A 13,705-nucleotide genomic window follows, 5' to 3' on the forward strand; every position below is an offset into this window, starting at 1 on the left:
CCCTTCCCATCTACCTCTGCCAACAATCTTGCGCAGTGGCTAAGATTTGAATAATATAAATCCAGGAGAGAAAGCACTGCAGAAGATGACCACAGCCTTACTAGAGTGTGGGGTACAATGAGAGGATAGTGAGTTAGAGACACATTGTCACTGAAGGTTGCACAAACTGCAGAGAGAGTTCGGAGGGCAGGAGATGAGTCTAAGAACCACCAAAAAGTCCATGTCATAAAACTGCTTTGAGAAGAACAAAGGAACTAAAGTACATAATGTGACTCTTTAAATAAGGTATAAAAACACAAATAAATTAAATTTTACATTTACAGATGTGTGACTAACAAAAACTAGGAGCCTTAATATAGGATTAAAGGATAGAAGTTTGCTACAGCTAAGGAAAGAATTCCAAAAACTCTATTTATGATTTGATTACAATCTGCATTTTTTCTTTAAAGAAAAAGAATTTTTTAAAATAGGAAATCTGTGCAACTTACAACTGAATTTATAACATATACACTGAGTTACTCCTCAAATACAAAGAGAGCAGGATGTATCCTAAGGAATCAATATCCAGTTATCATCCATTATAGAATTAGAAAATCATATTTCCAACTACAATTTAATGATGCCTTCTTGGCTAATGGAAACCAAGTTTGCAAAACTGAAGATCAAGTGTTTCTGCCTGGATTATAGCTGAGCTAGGTCTTTTCTGAGGTATTATGCAGACACGGCAATGGCATAAGAGTAGGTTAGTGGCTTGTAGAGACAGAAGTGAAGTAGAAATCAGGTAAGAGGTTTCGAGCCCAGAAAAGAAATTACAACAAACACAAACTTTACTCAACTTTAAAGCTTTTTTCATTTTCACTTGAAAAGAAAATCTAAAATCAAGTGATACACATTTTCCGTACAAATGCAAAACAGCCTCTTAATGTAGGATCTCTCAGATCACCAAGTGTACTCTGACATTCTATAATTTCTATGTATATGTGCACTGATGTCATAAGTATTACTAAAAGATTTGTTTTTAAAATCCCCTATTTCCTGGATTAAACCCTATTTTAGAATTGACTAAAATAACATACCTTTTTAGTAAGGCCAAGTTCCCCTTTCTTGGGCATAAATCCAGGGTCTAAATCATTGGATTCAAGAAGTTTCTTAGTTGGTTTTCTCTGACGCTTACTTTCATAATTTCCTGAAATGCATGTATCTTTTCATTAGATGATTTAGAAACTGGGCATAAGCTAATTTTTTAAAAACCTATATATATATATATATATATATATATATATAATTAGTCATTTTTTAATATTTTTCTCAAAATATAAAAAATTAGTCATTTTAAAATATTTTTCTCATCATCTTGTGGGGAGGGACAAGGTAAACATTATTCTAAAATACTAGTTAACATAAAACAAGAAAATATTTCTCAATACAGACACAAACTAATGTGAGGATGTTCTTATGTCAGAGTGTGTGTGTGTGTGTATGTATACACACTTACTAAAAACCATATATGTTGATACATTTTTTAAAAATCACAAATGAACTAAGGAGAAATCAAAAGGGCAAAACTCCCTTTAGAGCAATCAACTGGTGGTAAGAACAAAAGGAGAAGTGAGGTAAAGTAGAGCCTGAATTCTGGGCATAAATAGACCAGGATTAGAATTCTTGTTCTGTTCCTAAATAAGTAAAAGACACTTGTTTACTTTGTAGGACTGCTCTTAGCAATTATATAAAAGAGCCTAATAACACAGTTTGGCACACAATGGGCAATGAGGTGGTAACTATCTTTATTATTCTTTTTGATTCCACCTTACTTGATTATGCACAATTGGGATCCCTTTTTAAAGAATAACATCACAAGCTACTGTTGGGAATGTAAAAAAGTTACATCCAGGGCTTCCCTGGTGGCACAGTGGTTGAGAGTCTGCCTGCCAATGCTGGGGACACGGGTTCGTGCCCCGGTCTGGGAAGATCCCACATGCCGCGGAGCGCCTGGGCCAGTGAGCCATGTCCGCTGAGCCTGCACGTCCGGAGCCTGTGCTCCGCAACAGGAGAGGCCACAACAGTGAGAGGCCCACATACCACAAAAAAAAAAAAAAAAAAAGTTACATCCAAAATTTTCCTTGGCTGACTACAATACTCAAGTCAGAAGGTTACTCCAATTAAAAAAAAAAAAAAAAAAAGTCAGAAGGTGAATTAGAGACAGTATGTTTTTTAGATTCAATTCTCACCAGGTGACATGTTTATACAGAATGATAAAGTGAAAAGAAATTGGTAATTAACTTCAAGGGAGTATTCACACTCAGCTGCTTGCTATGTGTCAGGTAAATTTCTTTATACATTGCATCACAGTCTCCATTTTATACATCGAGGAAACAAGTTCAGAGGTTAAACAACTTCCCAAATAACACAAAGATTGGTAAAGTCAGTATCTGAAGTATAATTTTTATGTGTTTACTCCACTAGTATGCAGTGCCCCTCCCCCAAACCCTGTTACCCTGGGTGTTGATTCACACTGTGGTTGATCAATAATCATGAAGAGCAATAACACTGAAAGAAAGTAGTTTGTAAAAAATATGTCTTCCTGACAGTACACCAATTAATGGTCATTAACTATATCCAATTAGCCAGTATTAGGGATTTCCCAGAATCAAAGTGGGTAGTTTGCTGTACAGAAATACACTACTGGCTTTCCATCAAAACATACTAAAATCTCCTGCTTCCTCTAATTATATCCACTTATATACTGAGACCCATCCCCATCTTACCTGGTGTTTTAACTAGCAATTCCTCAGACTCAAGGGCAGGCCGTGGAGAGACTTCCGGAGCCACAGGCACAGACAAGGTCAGCTGTGGCAACTCAGCATGTCCACCTCCAAGTTCTGACTGAGCCAAGGGCCCTTCCAAAAACGGAGCCTCCCTTTCAAGAACTGGAGGCTCTTCTTTGGTTGATATCAAAGAATTCTCATCCACCTGTTTGTTCTGAGCACTAGATCGACACCGGGCTAAAAGGCTTTCCTCTTCACGGCGGGAACTTACCTATGGGCAAAAGATAAACGTGGAATCCATAGGCCAAAGTCATTATAATTTAAGTGTCAAAAAGAATAATGTACTTATAAAGGAATGAAATTCTGACACGTGCTACAAATGGATGAAACTTGAAGACAACATTACACTAACTGAAATAAGCCAGACAAAAAAGGACAAATATTGTATGATTCCACTTATATGAGGTACCTAGAATGGTAAAATTCATAGAGACAGAAAACAGAATGGTGGTTGTCAGGGGCTAAAGGTATGGGGAAGTGGGAAGTTATTTTTTAATAGACACAGAGTTTCAGTGTGGGGCCATGAAAAATTTCTGAAGATAATGGGTAGTGGTGATAATGGTAGTGGTTGCATAATGATGTGGGTGTACTGAATGCCACAGAACTGTACACTAAAAAATGGCTAAAGTTGTAAATTTTATGTTATATATTTTACTATAATTTTTTTAAAGGGTAAAAATGTCATTGGATTGAGATACACTGAAGCTATAAAAATTCATTAAAGCCATAGTGATAATCTTAAAAAAAAGAAAAAGGGCTTCCCTCGTGGCGCAGTGGTTGGGGGTCCGCCTGCCGATGCAGGGGATGCAGGTTCGTGCCTCAGTCCGGGAAGATCCCACATGCCGCGGAGCGGCTGGGCCCGTGAGCCATGGCTGCTGAGCCTGTGCGTCCGGAGCCTGTGCTCCGCGGCGGGAGAGGCCACAACAGTGAGAGGCCCACGTACCGCAAAAAATATAAATAAATAAAAGAAAAAAAAAAGATTCCCTAATATATCATCGATAAAAGCAGCTAATAATAAACTTCCAAAGTTGAGTTGGTAAATTAACGGGAAAGCAATACATGCCTTTCATGTATTTCAGTACTATAAAATGACAGACTGACAGATAATATAAGTAGAAGAAATAATAAAATCTGAAAATCTTCATTTTGTAACCCCAAATGAAATTATTCATATAGAAAAGGATGTACAATTGATATTTTTTAAAAAACATCAGGGAAATGGCTGATGGGGAACAAGACATTCTCTTGGAGCCGAAGTAATTATACATATACTGCTGCTTGATCAAAAGAGGTAAAACATAACTGAAAAGAGAAATCAGTTAGTCACCGTGGTGAACTATTGAAGGTTAAATACCTTCCAATGTCATACAACATATGAAACCTACCATGTAATCTAGCCAAAAATGTTTAACTTGAATGTATCAAATTGTTACTTATTAACTACTACCTAAAAGGGAACATAGACGCAATCACACAAATCAAGAAGGCAGATAATCTAAATGTGTTGCTCTCATTGCTTACATACGGTCATGAAAAGGGGGGACTGTCCTGGATTTAAGGTGATTTAAGAAATGTAACAACCAGATATAATGTGTAGTCCTAGACTGGATCTTGGTTTGGATAAATTAAATGTAAAGGTTATGAAATAATTGGGGAAATCTGAACATGGATTTGTTATTAGATAAACTGACCTTAATAGATATGACCATGATAAATTGGTTGTGAAGAAAAATGTTGTTTCTTAGAGGTGCATGTTATTTAGGGACGTGGAGTCAAAATATCTCTAACTTACTCTAAAATACTTTGAGTTTAAAGAAATTGAATTTAAAAATAAAGCATATAAGGTATTGTAACATTTGTTTGTAGAATTAGGATCATACTATTCTTTTTAATACCCTATATTTTTTACTAAACATTTTATCATAACAATATTCCTAAATCAAATACATTTTGAAAGCAAAGGGGGAAAATATACTATATATACACACACTATACACACATAGTACATAAACTCATTTATACATTTCCTGTATAACTAGTACAGGCTAAGTACTGTGCCAGAAGCTGGAAAAAAAACCCTGAAAAACAAGATCCCAGTTAAGGAAATTATTGTCCCATGAAGATAAAATATGATATTGAAGGGAAAATTGCAGTATCCTAAAAGAACTGATGAAAGGTTGTTGAAATGGTGGAATGTACCTTGTGCACCTGTTCCTGTACCTTCTTTTGTTTTTTCTTAGGAGCAAATATCTGATCATATTCTTCTGTATATTCCAGAAGCCACTTGCTTGGCTTCCTAAGGCGTTTCTTCTCTGACCGCACAGCTAAAAGAGGAGAAACAAGTTCAGTATTAACCAAAAAGTTTGAGGGAAACCCAACATTTTCATGCAACTATCTCTGTGCTTCCAAAGGTACAGAAATAGGAAACTCACAAAAACACTATGGCTATTTGCTATGGTTTATCCTATGCAAAATTTGGGAGAAAGGAGACTTTTGTTGCTCTATCCACACACACACAGCCTATCCAATGTTAACGAAATTAAACTGAAACTAGTGTCCTACAGTTACAAAGCTAACATTAAAATATGGATTCTAAATCAGGTAAATTCATAAAAAACACAATGAATTAACATTTTAAATAACATCTCTCTGGACTATGCAGAATATTGGATGAATAGATGATAGAATATTTACCTAATCAGCACTACCACATGAATTTCAAAAGCATTTTACATATACTTTATATCATGGTTATAGTGAGTTTCACATTAGAAACATCAAAAATATATAATTAATAATATGTATACCATTATCTCAATAACATTAAAAAAATGTATGCCATGTATGCCAAAGACAGAAAAGATAAAAGAGTATAGAATTTTGGATACTTTCTTAAAACAACAAAAAACAAACAAAAAACTCTTGTCATGTTTTATGATCAAAATATCAAAGTATCATGCCATTTTTCCTTGAATTAATGGTGAAACAAATATCTATTATTAATTTCCCTATAAAACTTCATCCCAGTTTTAATATACTTAACATGCTATAATCATTTTACTATACTGTAAACTCTTTGGGAACAGAGCCTAATGCCTATAGAACGCAGGATACAATCTACTCAAGAGGGCAGTATTTCATCATACGATGACCTCAGAGAAAGCTATTCCTGCCTCATTTGAATGTGGCAACACTGGTGTTCTCTCAATAAAAGAAACACAAAAGTAGAGACCAAAAAGGAAAGGTAACAGGCTCAGCAAGCTTGGCAAAGGCTCTTACTCCCTAGCACATATGGAAACAAGCCATAAAGCCTTCATTAGGACAAGATGTGGAAAAGAATTTTTTACTAATTCTAACTGCTGTAATTTCACATTAGTAAACAGTAGTAACACATCATTTAGTTTATTTCAAGTTAATGTAAAAGGTGAAAACTTAGAACCACATAAAAACCTGAACATGGATTTTTATAGCAGCTTTATTCAAAACTGTCAAAACTTGGAAGCAACCAAGATGTAGGTGAATGGATAAATACACTCCGGTACATTCAGACAATAGATTATTATTCAGCACTGAAAAGAAATGAGCTATCAAGTCATGAAAAGACATGAAGGAAACTTAAATGCATATAACCAAGTGTAAAAAGCCAATCTAGGGCTTCCCTGGTGGTGCAGTGGTTGGGGGTCCGCCTGCCGATGCAGCAGACGCAGGTTCGTGCCCCGGTCCGGGAGGATCCCACATGCTGCGGAGCGGCTGGGCCCGTGAGCCATGGCCGCTGAGCCTGCGTGTCCGGAGCCTGTGCTCCGCAATGGGAGAGGCCACAACAGTGAGAGGCCCGCGTACCGCAAAAAAAAAAAAAAAAAAGCCAATCTAAAAGTTTACATACTGTAGGATTCCAACTATATGACATTCTGGAAAAGGCAAAACTATGGAGACTACATAAAGTGGTTGCCAAGCTAAGGTAAGGAATATCAGAAACAAAAGAATATGGCCTTTTTGATACTGGAAGGGAATATTAAAAGCTAGAAAATTGCAAAAGCCAATGGAACGAGGAGCAGATCATTCAAACCTCAATACATGGTACGCAGCAAACATGAAACCGAACAGGAGCTAAAATACACCACCACTAACTTTCTTGGCAAATACACATCAATTCCAAGCACAGAACCAGGACCTACTGTGCAGAATGGAGATGAATTGTTCATATAGGACAAGTCTAGCAATAGCTTTAGACTAGAGTGGACACATACCAGTTAAAATAATAAAATATCCAAAAAGCTGAATCAACCCCAAATGTTCACCAACTGATAAGTGGATAAGTAACATGTGGTATATCCACACACTGGAATACTATTCAACAATAAAAACTCCCTCTGTCTCTCCCTCTCCCCACCTCTACACACACACACACACACACACACACACACACACATATGTGTGTATATATATATATAAAAATAAAATTCCCCACCCCTAGTTCTTGCCTTACCTCATGTATGTTACAGGGTCTGGCCCAGCACACAGGAACTAAACAGCCTGACACAGGATACCCAGGACCAAGGGCACTAGGCCTGAGGTAAAGGACTCAGAGCATTGGGGACAGTTAAGGGTGGAGGAGTGCACACCCAGGGTAGTCAAAGCGTGGGAGCCCAAGACATTGGGCGCAACTAAAGGCAGGCAAGGGTTGGGGAGCAGGGGACAGGTAAGCAGAGCCATCCATGTCTGAGGCCAGGGTGCCCAAGGTGCTAGGTGCAGAAAATATAGGGTCCCGAAGACAAAGGGAACCAGAAAGTGGGGTGTTCTAGGCATGTGGCACCCTGGATGTGGGATTTTCTGGCACAGGGTGCAGAGAAAGGGGGGGTGCCCAGGCACAGGATGCACAGGACATGGGGTATCGAAGGCACAAGGCATGCGAGTCCCGAAATACAAGGTAGGATGTGCAAAGTGAGGAGCACCCTGGGAATAAGAAGTATGACATCTGGGACATGGGTACCAAACCATACGGTGCTGGCCACATGGTCATAAAGAACAAGATACAGCCACGTGCCATGATATAAATAAACCACAGACACGTTATGCTAACTGAAAAGACCAAGACACAAAAGATCACACATTGTATGGTTACATTAATATGAAACACCCAGAAAAAGCAAATCTACAGAGATAGAGAGTAGACTAGTGGTTGCCTGGGACTAACTATAAACGAGATAGCGTAATCTTATGGGAGTGGTGTAATATTCTAAAACTGATTTATGGGGGTGGATGCAGAACTCAGTAAATATACTGAAAACCATTTGTTGAACACTTAAAGTGTGTGAATTTTGTGGTATGTAAATTATACCTTGAGTGAGTTTTCTTCTTTTTTCCAAAACAGTGATGTTTCCCAGAAAACGAGAGTACTAACAGCAACATCACTCTGCCCATACATCTTATTAGCCCCTGTCATACCTCTACTCCCCTAGTTCTGGGACCTCAGAGGCAAAAGAACTTAAGGGGGGGAAAAAAGGCAAAAACCCAAACAATTCTTCATAATAATGGCAAGTTACTCAGCCCAAATTTCCTGTTGAAAGCAAATAAAAATGCTGTATAAAGTCTTCAAAAAACCACCTTAGGGACTTCCTCGTGGTGCAGTGGTTAAGAATCTGCCTGCCAATGCAGGGAACACGGGTTCGAGCCCTGGTCCAGGAAGATCTCACATGCCGTGGATCAACTAAGCCCGTGCACCACAACTACTGAGCCTGCGCTCTAGAGCCCGTGAGCCACAACTAATGAGCCCATGTGCCACAACTACTGAAGCCCATGCACCTAGACCCCGTGCTCCACAACAAGAGAAGCCACTGCAATGAGAAGCCAGCACACCACAACGAATATTAGCCCCTGCTCACCACAACTAGAGAAAGCCCGCGCGCAGCAACGAAGACCCAATGCAGCCATAAATAAATAAATAAATTTATTTATTTAAAAAAAATTAAAAACCACCTTCAAAGAAGCAAAAAACTGACAAAATTGTAAAGAACTACAAACCAAAAACTAATGGAGGGCTCCCCTGGTGGCGCAGTGGTTGAGAGTCCGCCTGCCGATGCAGGGGACGCAGGTTCGTGCCCCGGTCCGGGAAGATCCCACATGCCGCAGAGCGGCTGGGCCCACGAGCCATGGCCGCTGAGCCTGCGCGCCCGGAGCCTGTGCTCCACAACGGGAGAGGCCACAACGGTGAGAGGCCCGCGAACCGCAAAAAAAAAAAAAAACAAAAACCACTAATGGAAAGTAATAACCCAGGGAAACAAGTAGAGAGCCCTGAAACTGACTTTGTCCTGAGGGCTTTTTGGCCATCCTGTTAGGAGGCAGAAGAGTTATGGTGAAACAGAAGTAAACCATGTCGCAACCCCCAGGAGACCACAAGGAAAGGTGCCTCAGCACAAAGTAAAAGGGGAGCAGGAGTGAGAACAAGTCCTTGAGAAATTGTGACTGGTCCTCCTGTGGATTTGCAGTCTGACAGGCCAGGAAAATTCAAGCCCCCAAAAGAAAACTGTAAATTAATATATTCATGTTAACAGAACAAACAGGAATAATCATCTCAATAGGCATAGAAAAAACATCTGAAAAACTGAACAAACTAGGTACAGAAGGGAACTTTCTCAACCTGAAAGGCCACCTATCAAAATCACAGTTAATATCATAGTTAAATGGTTAAAAACCAGCTGCTTTCCCCCTAAGATCAGGAGCAACACAAGGATGTCTGTTCACTCTACTTACCCTCAACAATGCACTGAAGGATCTAGCTAGGGCAATCAGGCAAGAAAAAGAAATAAAAGGCATCCAGATTAGAAAGGATGAAGTAAAACTATCTCTTTTGGCTGATGGCATGATCATGCACATAGAAAATCCTAAGGAATTCACAATAAAATGATTAGAGCTAAAATATGAGTTCAGCAAGGTTGCAACACCTAAGATCAATATATAAAAATCAACTGTATTTCCATATACTAGCAATGGGAAATCCAAAAATGAAATTAAGAGACCAATTTTATTTATAATAGCGTTGAAAAAGGTTAAAATACTTAGGAATAAAATGAACAAAAGAAGTGCAAGACTTCTACACTGAAAAGTATAAAACATTGTTGAAAGAGAACAAAGACAGCCTAAATTAATGAAGAGCCATCCCTTGTTCATAGTTTGGAAAATTTAACATTGTTACAGCGCCAACACTGCCCAAACTGACCTACAGATTCAGCACAACCCCTATCTAAATTCCAGCTGGCTTTTTGGCAGAAAAGATAAGAAACTCCTAAAATAAATACAGAAATGCAAAGCCGAAACAATCTTGAAAAAAGATAAAGTTGGAGGACTTGCACTTTCTGATTTCAAAGCTACAATAATTAATTACTACAAAGATTAAGACTTTGTGGTACTGGCATAAAGACACACATACATATCAATAAAAAATAACTGAGAGCCCAGAAATAAACCATCACATTTATGGTCAAAAGATTTTCAAATAGGGTGCCATGACCATTCAATGGTGAAAGAATACCCTTTTCTACAAATGGTGCTTAGACAACTGGATTAGGCAATGGGTACTTAGGTATGACACCAAAAGCACAAGGAATCAAAGAAAAAACAGACAAACCAGACTTCATCAAAATTAAGAACTTTTGTGCTTCAAAATATATAATCAAGAATATAAAAGGTAAACCCACAGGAGAAAGTATATGCAAATCATATCTAATAATGGACTTATATCTAGACCATGTAAAGAATTCTTACAATTCAATAATAAAAAGACAAATAGCCCAATTAAAAAACAAGCAGGGCTTCCCTGGTGGCACAGTGGTTGAGAGTCCGCCTGCCAATGCAGGGGGCACGGGTTTGATCCCTGGTCTGGGAAGACCACATGCCATGGAGCAACTAAGCACGAGCACCACAACTACTGAGCCCACGTGCCACAACTACTGAACATTCTGGCAGTTCCTCAAAACTTATACATATAATTACCAAATGACCCAGGAATTCCACTCCTAGGTATACAGTAAAAATAAAAACACTTCCACACAAAACACTGCACACGAATGTTCATAACAGCATTATTCATAAAGGCCAAAAAGTAAAAACAATCCAAATGTTGATCAGTTGATGAAACAATAAATAAAACATGGTTTATTTGTACACTGGAATATTATTTGGCATTAAAAAGGCATGAAGCAAGAGCAGACAACAGCAAGCTGGCAGAATAGAAAGTCCCCACATTATTTCCCTCACAGAGATACCAAACTAACAATATATGCATCAAAATACCTTTATGAGTACTCTAGAAATCAGTTAAGAAGTTACAATACCCCAGGGCAAGTGCAAAGCCAAGAACAATAGCACTGAAATGGATTACAAGAGCCAATTCACTTTATCTGAGATTGCCACTCAGAAAGCAAGCACAGCTGAGCTCCCCCTCAAAGCTGGGGAATGGAGGTGGGGATGTTCAAAATTCCAGCTTTTCATAGGGCTTCCCAAGGGGCCAGTTTCTGTCTAACCTGACTGGGAGCACAAACAGAAGCCACACAGTTTGGACTCCTCGGGGCACTGAAAACAAATGAAAGACTGGGCAGCATGTTGTGGAACCAGAGGGCCTGTAGTGACACAGATGGAGGCCAGCAGGGCTTGGTAAGATTGGGAGAAGGCACTCAACTCTTGGCTTCTCTCTACAAAGGGAGAAGAAGGGAGCATTTGGCAATCCAGATTTTTAGAAAACTGCCCAAGGGACTAGTATCTGTTTTGCCTGCTTCTGGGAGCTGACAGAGAGCCAACACGCTTCAGATACCTAGGCACCACTGAGAATTAAAGAGAGTGAGAAAGCTTGTTGCAGTAGCAATGGCTAACCTTCAGTACTGCAGAAAAACACTAGAAGAAGCAAGAGATTAGGAGCTCCTGAAAAAGAAATGGACAAACCTCTCTAATTAGGAAATTACACACACAGGCCCAGAGAAGCCCATCCTCCAAGAAAGGTTCCAGAGGTCCCCAGAATCTCTAGCCAAGCTGATTGGTGAGTCTTCCCCTGTATGAAGCCAGTGTCAAACTCACAAAACTCAGGGGAAGGGGACTTCCCTGGTGGTCCAGTGGTTGAGACTGCGAGCTTCTACTACGGGGGCACGAGTTCAATCCCTGGTTGAACTAAGATTCCTACATGCTGCGTGGCACAGCCAAAAACAAAGACAAAACCCAAAAAACTCAGGGGAAAAAACTCATGAAGTACATGAAGAAACTAGGAAACATGGCCCAAAGGATCAAAATAAATCTCCAGAAACTAACAGAGATCTATGAATTATGGGAAAGAATTCAAAATAATTGTATTAAGGAAGCTCAATGAGCTACAAGAAAACACGGAAAACTAAAAGAAACCATGAAAACAGTAACATGAACAACTGAGAGTATCAACAAGACAGAAACTATAAAAAGGAACCAAACAGAAATTCTGGAGTTAAGGACATAATAACTGAATTGAAAAATTCAATAGAGAGATTAAACAACAGACTTAAGCATAGGACAGAATCAGCAAACTCAAACACAAGTCATTTGAAATTATCAAGTCAGAGAAGAAAAAAGAAAAAAAATTGAAGCAAACCAATACACACATTAAGAGAGTTCCAAAAGGAGGAGAGAATTTGAATAAATTATGGTCAAAATTTTCCCAAATCTGAAAAAGGAAATGGGCCATCCCATATCAGAAGCTGAAGATCTCCAGCCAGAATGAACTCAAAGAGGCCCACAGTGAGACACATTATAATCAAACTATCAAAAGACCAAGACAAAGAGAGAATCTTGAAAGAAGTGAGAAAAGCAACTAGTCAAGGACAAGGGAACTCACATTAGATTATCAGTGGAAACCTTACAGGCCAGAAGAGAGTGGCATGATATATTCAAAGTGCTAAAATTTAAAAACTTCCAACCAAGATTACTATAATCTGGAAAACTGTCCTTCAAAAATGAAGATGAAATGAATTTTCTAAAACAAAAGCCGGGACTTCCCTGGTGGTCCAGTGGTAAAGAATCCACCTTCCAATGCAAGGGACACAGGTTCAATCCCTGGTCAGGGAACTAGGATCCCACATACTGCAGGGCAACTAAGCCCACACATAAGAACTGCTGAGCTCGAGCACCTCAACAAGAGAGCCTGTGTACCACAACTACAGAGCCCACACACAACTAGAGAGAGAAAACCCACACACCACAACTAGAGAGAAGTCCGGTGCCACAACGAAGAGCCTGCGTGCCACAACTAAAGATCTCACACGCCTCAACGAAGACCCTGCATGGCACAACTAAGACCTGACATGAACTTCCCTGGTGGCGCAGTGGTTAAGAATCCACCTGCCAATGCAGGACATGGGTTCGAGCCCTGGTGCGGGAAGATCCCACATGCCATGGAGCAACTAAGTCCGCAAGCCACAACTACTGAGCCCAAGTGTCACAACTACTGAGCCCACATGCCACAACTACTGAAGCCCACATATCTAGAGCCCATGCTCTGCAACAAGAAGCCACTGCAATAAGTCTGCGCACCGCAACAAAGAGTAGCCCCCGCTCGCCGCAACTAGAGAAAGCCCGCGCGCAGCAACAAAGACCCAGAGCAGCCAAAAAATAAAATAAATTTATTTTTTTTAAAAAAGGACTTGACACAGCCAAAACTATAAATTTTTTTAAAATGTAAAACAAAAGCTGAGTTCATAACCACTAGATCTGCTTTACAAAAAAATGCTAAAGGGAGTCCTAAAAGTTGAAACAAAAGGCCATTAGGGGGGCGGCTTCCCTGGTGGCGCAGTGGTTGAGGGTCCGCCTGCCGATGCAGGGGACGCCGGTTCGTGCCCTGGTCCGGGAGGATCCCACATGGCGCGGAG

General features: G+C 39.6%; 1 protein-coding gene across 3 annotated transcripts in view; it reads right to left on the minus strand.

Moving 5' to 3' along the window:
• NSD1 (nuclear receptor binding SET domain protein 1) overlaps nt 1–13,705 on the minus strand; it is a 133,244-nt gene that overhangs the window by 49,265 nt on the left and 70,274 nt on the right. For all 3 annotated transcript variants that reach the window (XM_082837264.1, XM_082837263.1, XM_082837265.1), the window contains exons 6-8: nt 5,025–5,149; nt 2,766–3,036; nt 1,077–1,186 (exon numbers count right to left, since the gene is read on the minus strand). In XM_082837264.1, coding sequence (XP_082693390.1) covers nt 1,077–1,186; nt 2,766–3,036; nt 5,025–5,149 — 506 coding nt within the window. The remainder of the gene's footprint in view (nt 1–1,076; nt 1,187–2,765; nt 3,037–5,024; nt 5,150–13,705) is intronic.

This window comes from Leucopleurus acutus (genome assembly GCF_964270905.1).
Source record: "Leucopleurus acutus genome assembly, chromosome: 3".
Classification (NCBI taxonomy): Eukaryota; Metazoa; Chordata; class Mammalia; order Artiodactyla; family Delphinidae; genus Leucopleurus; species Leucopleurus acutus.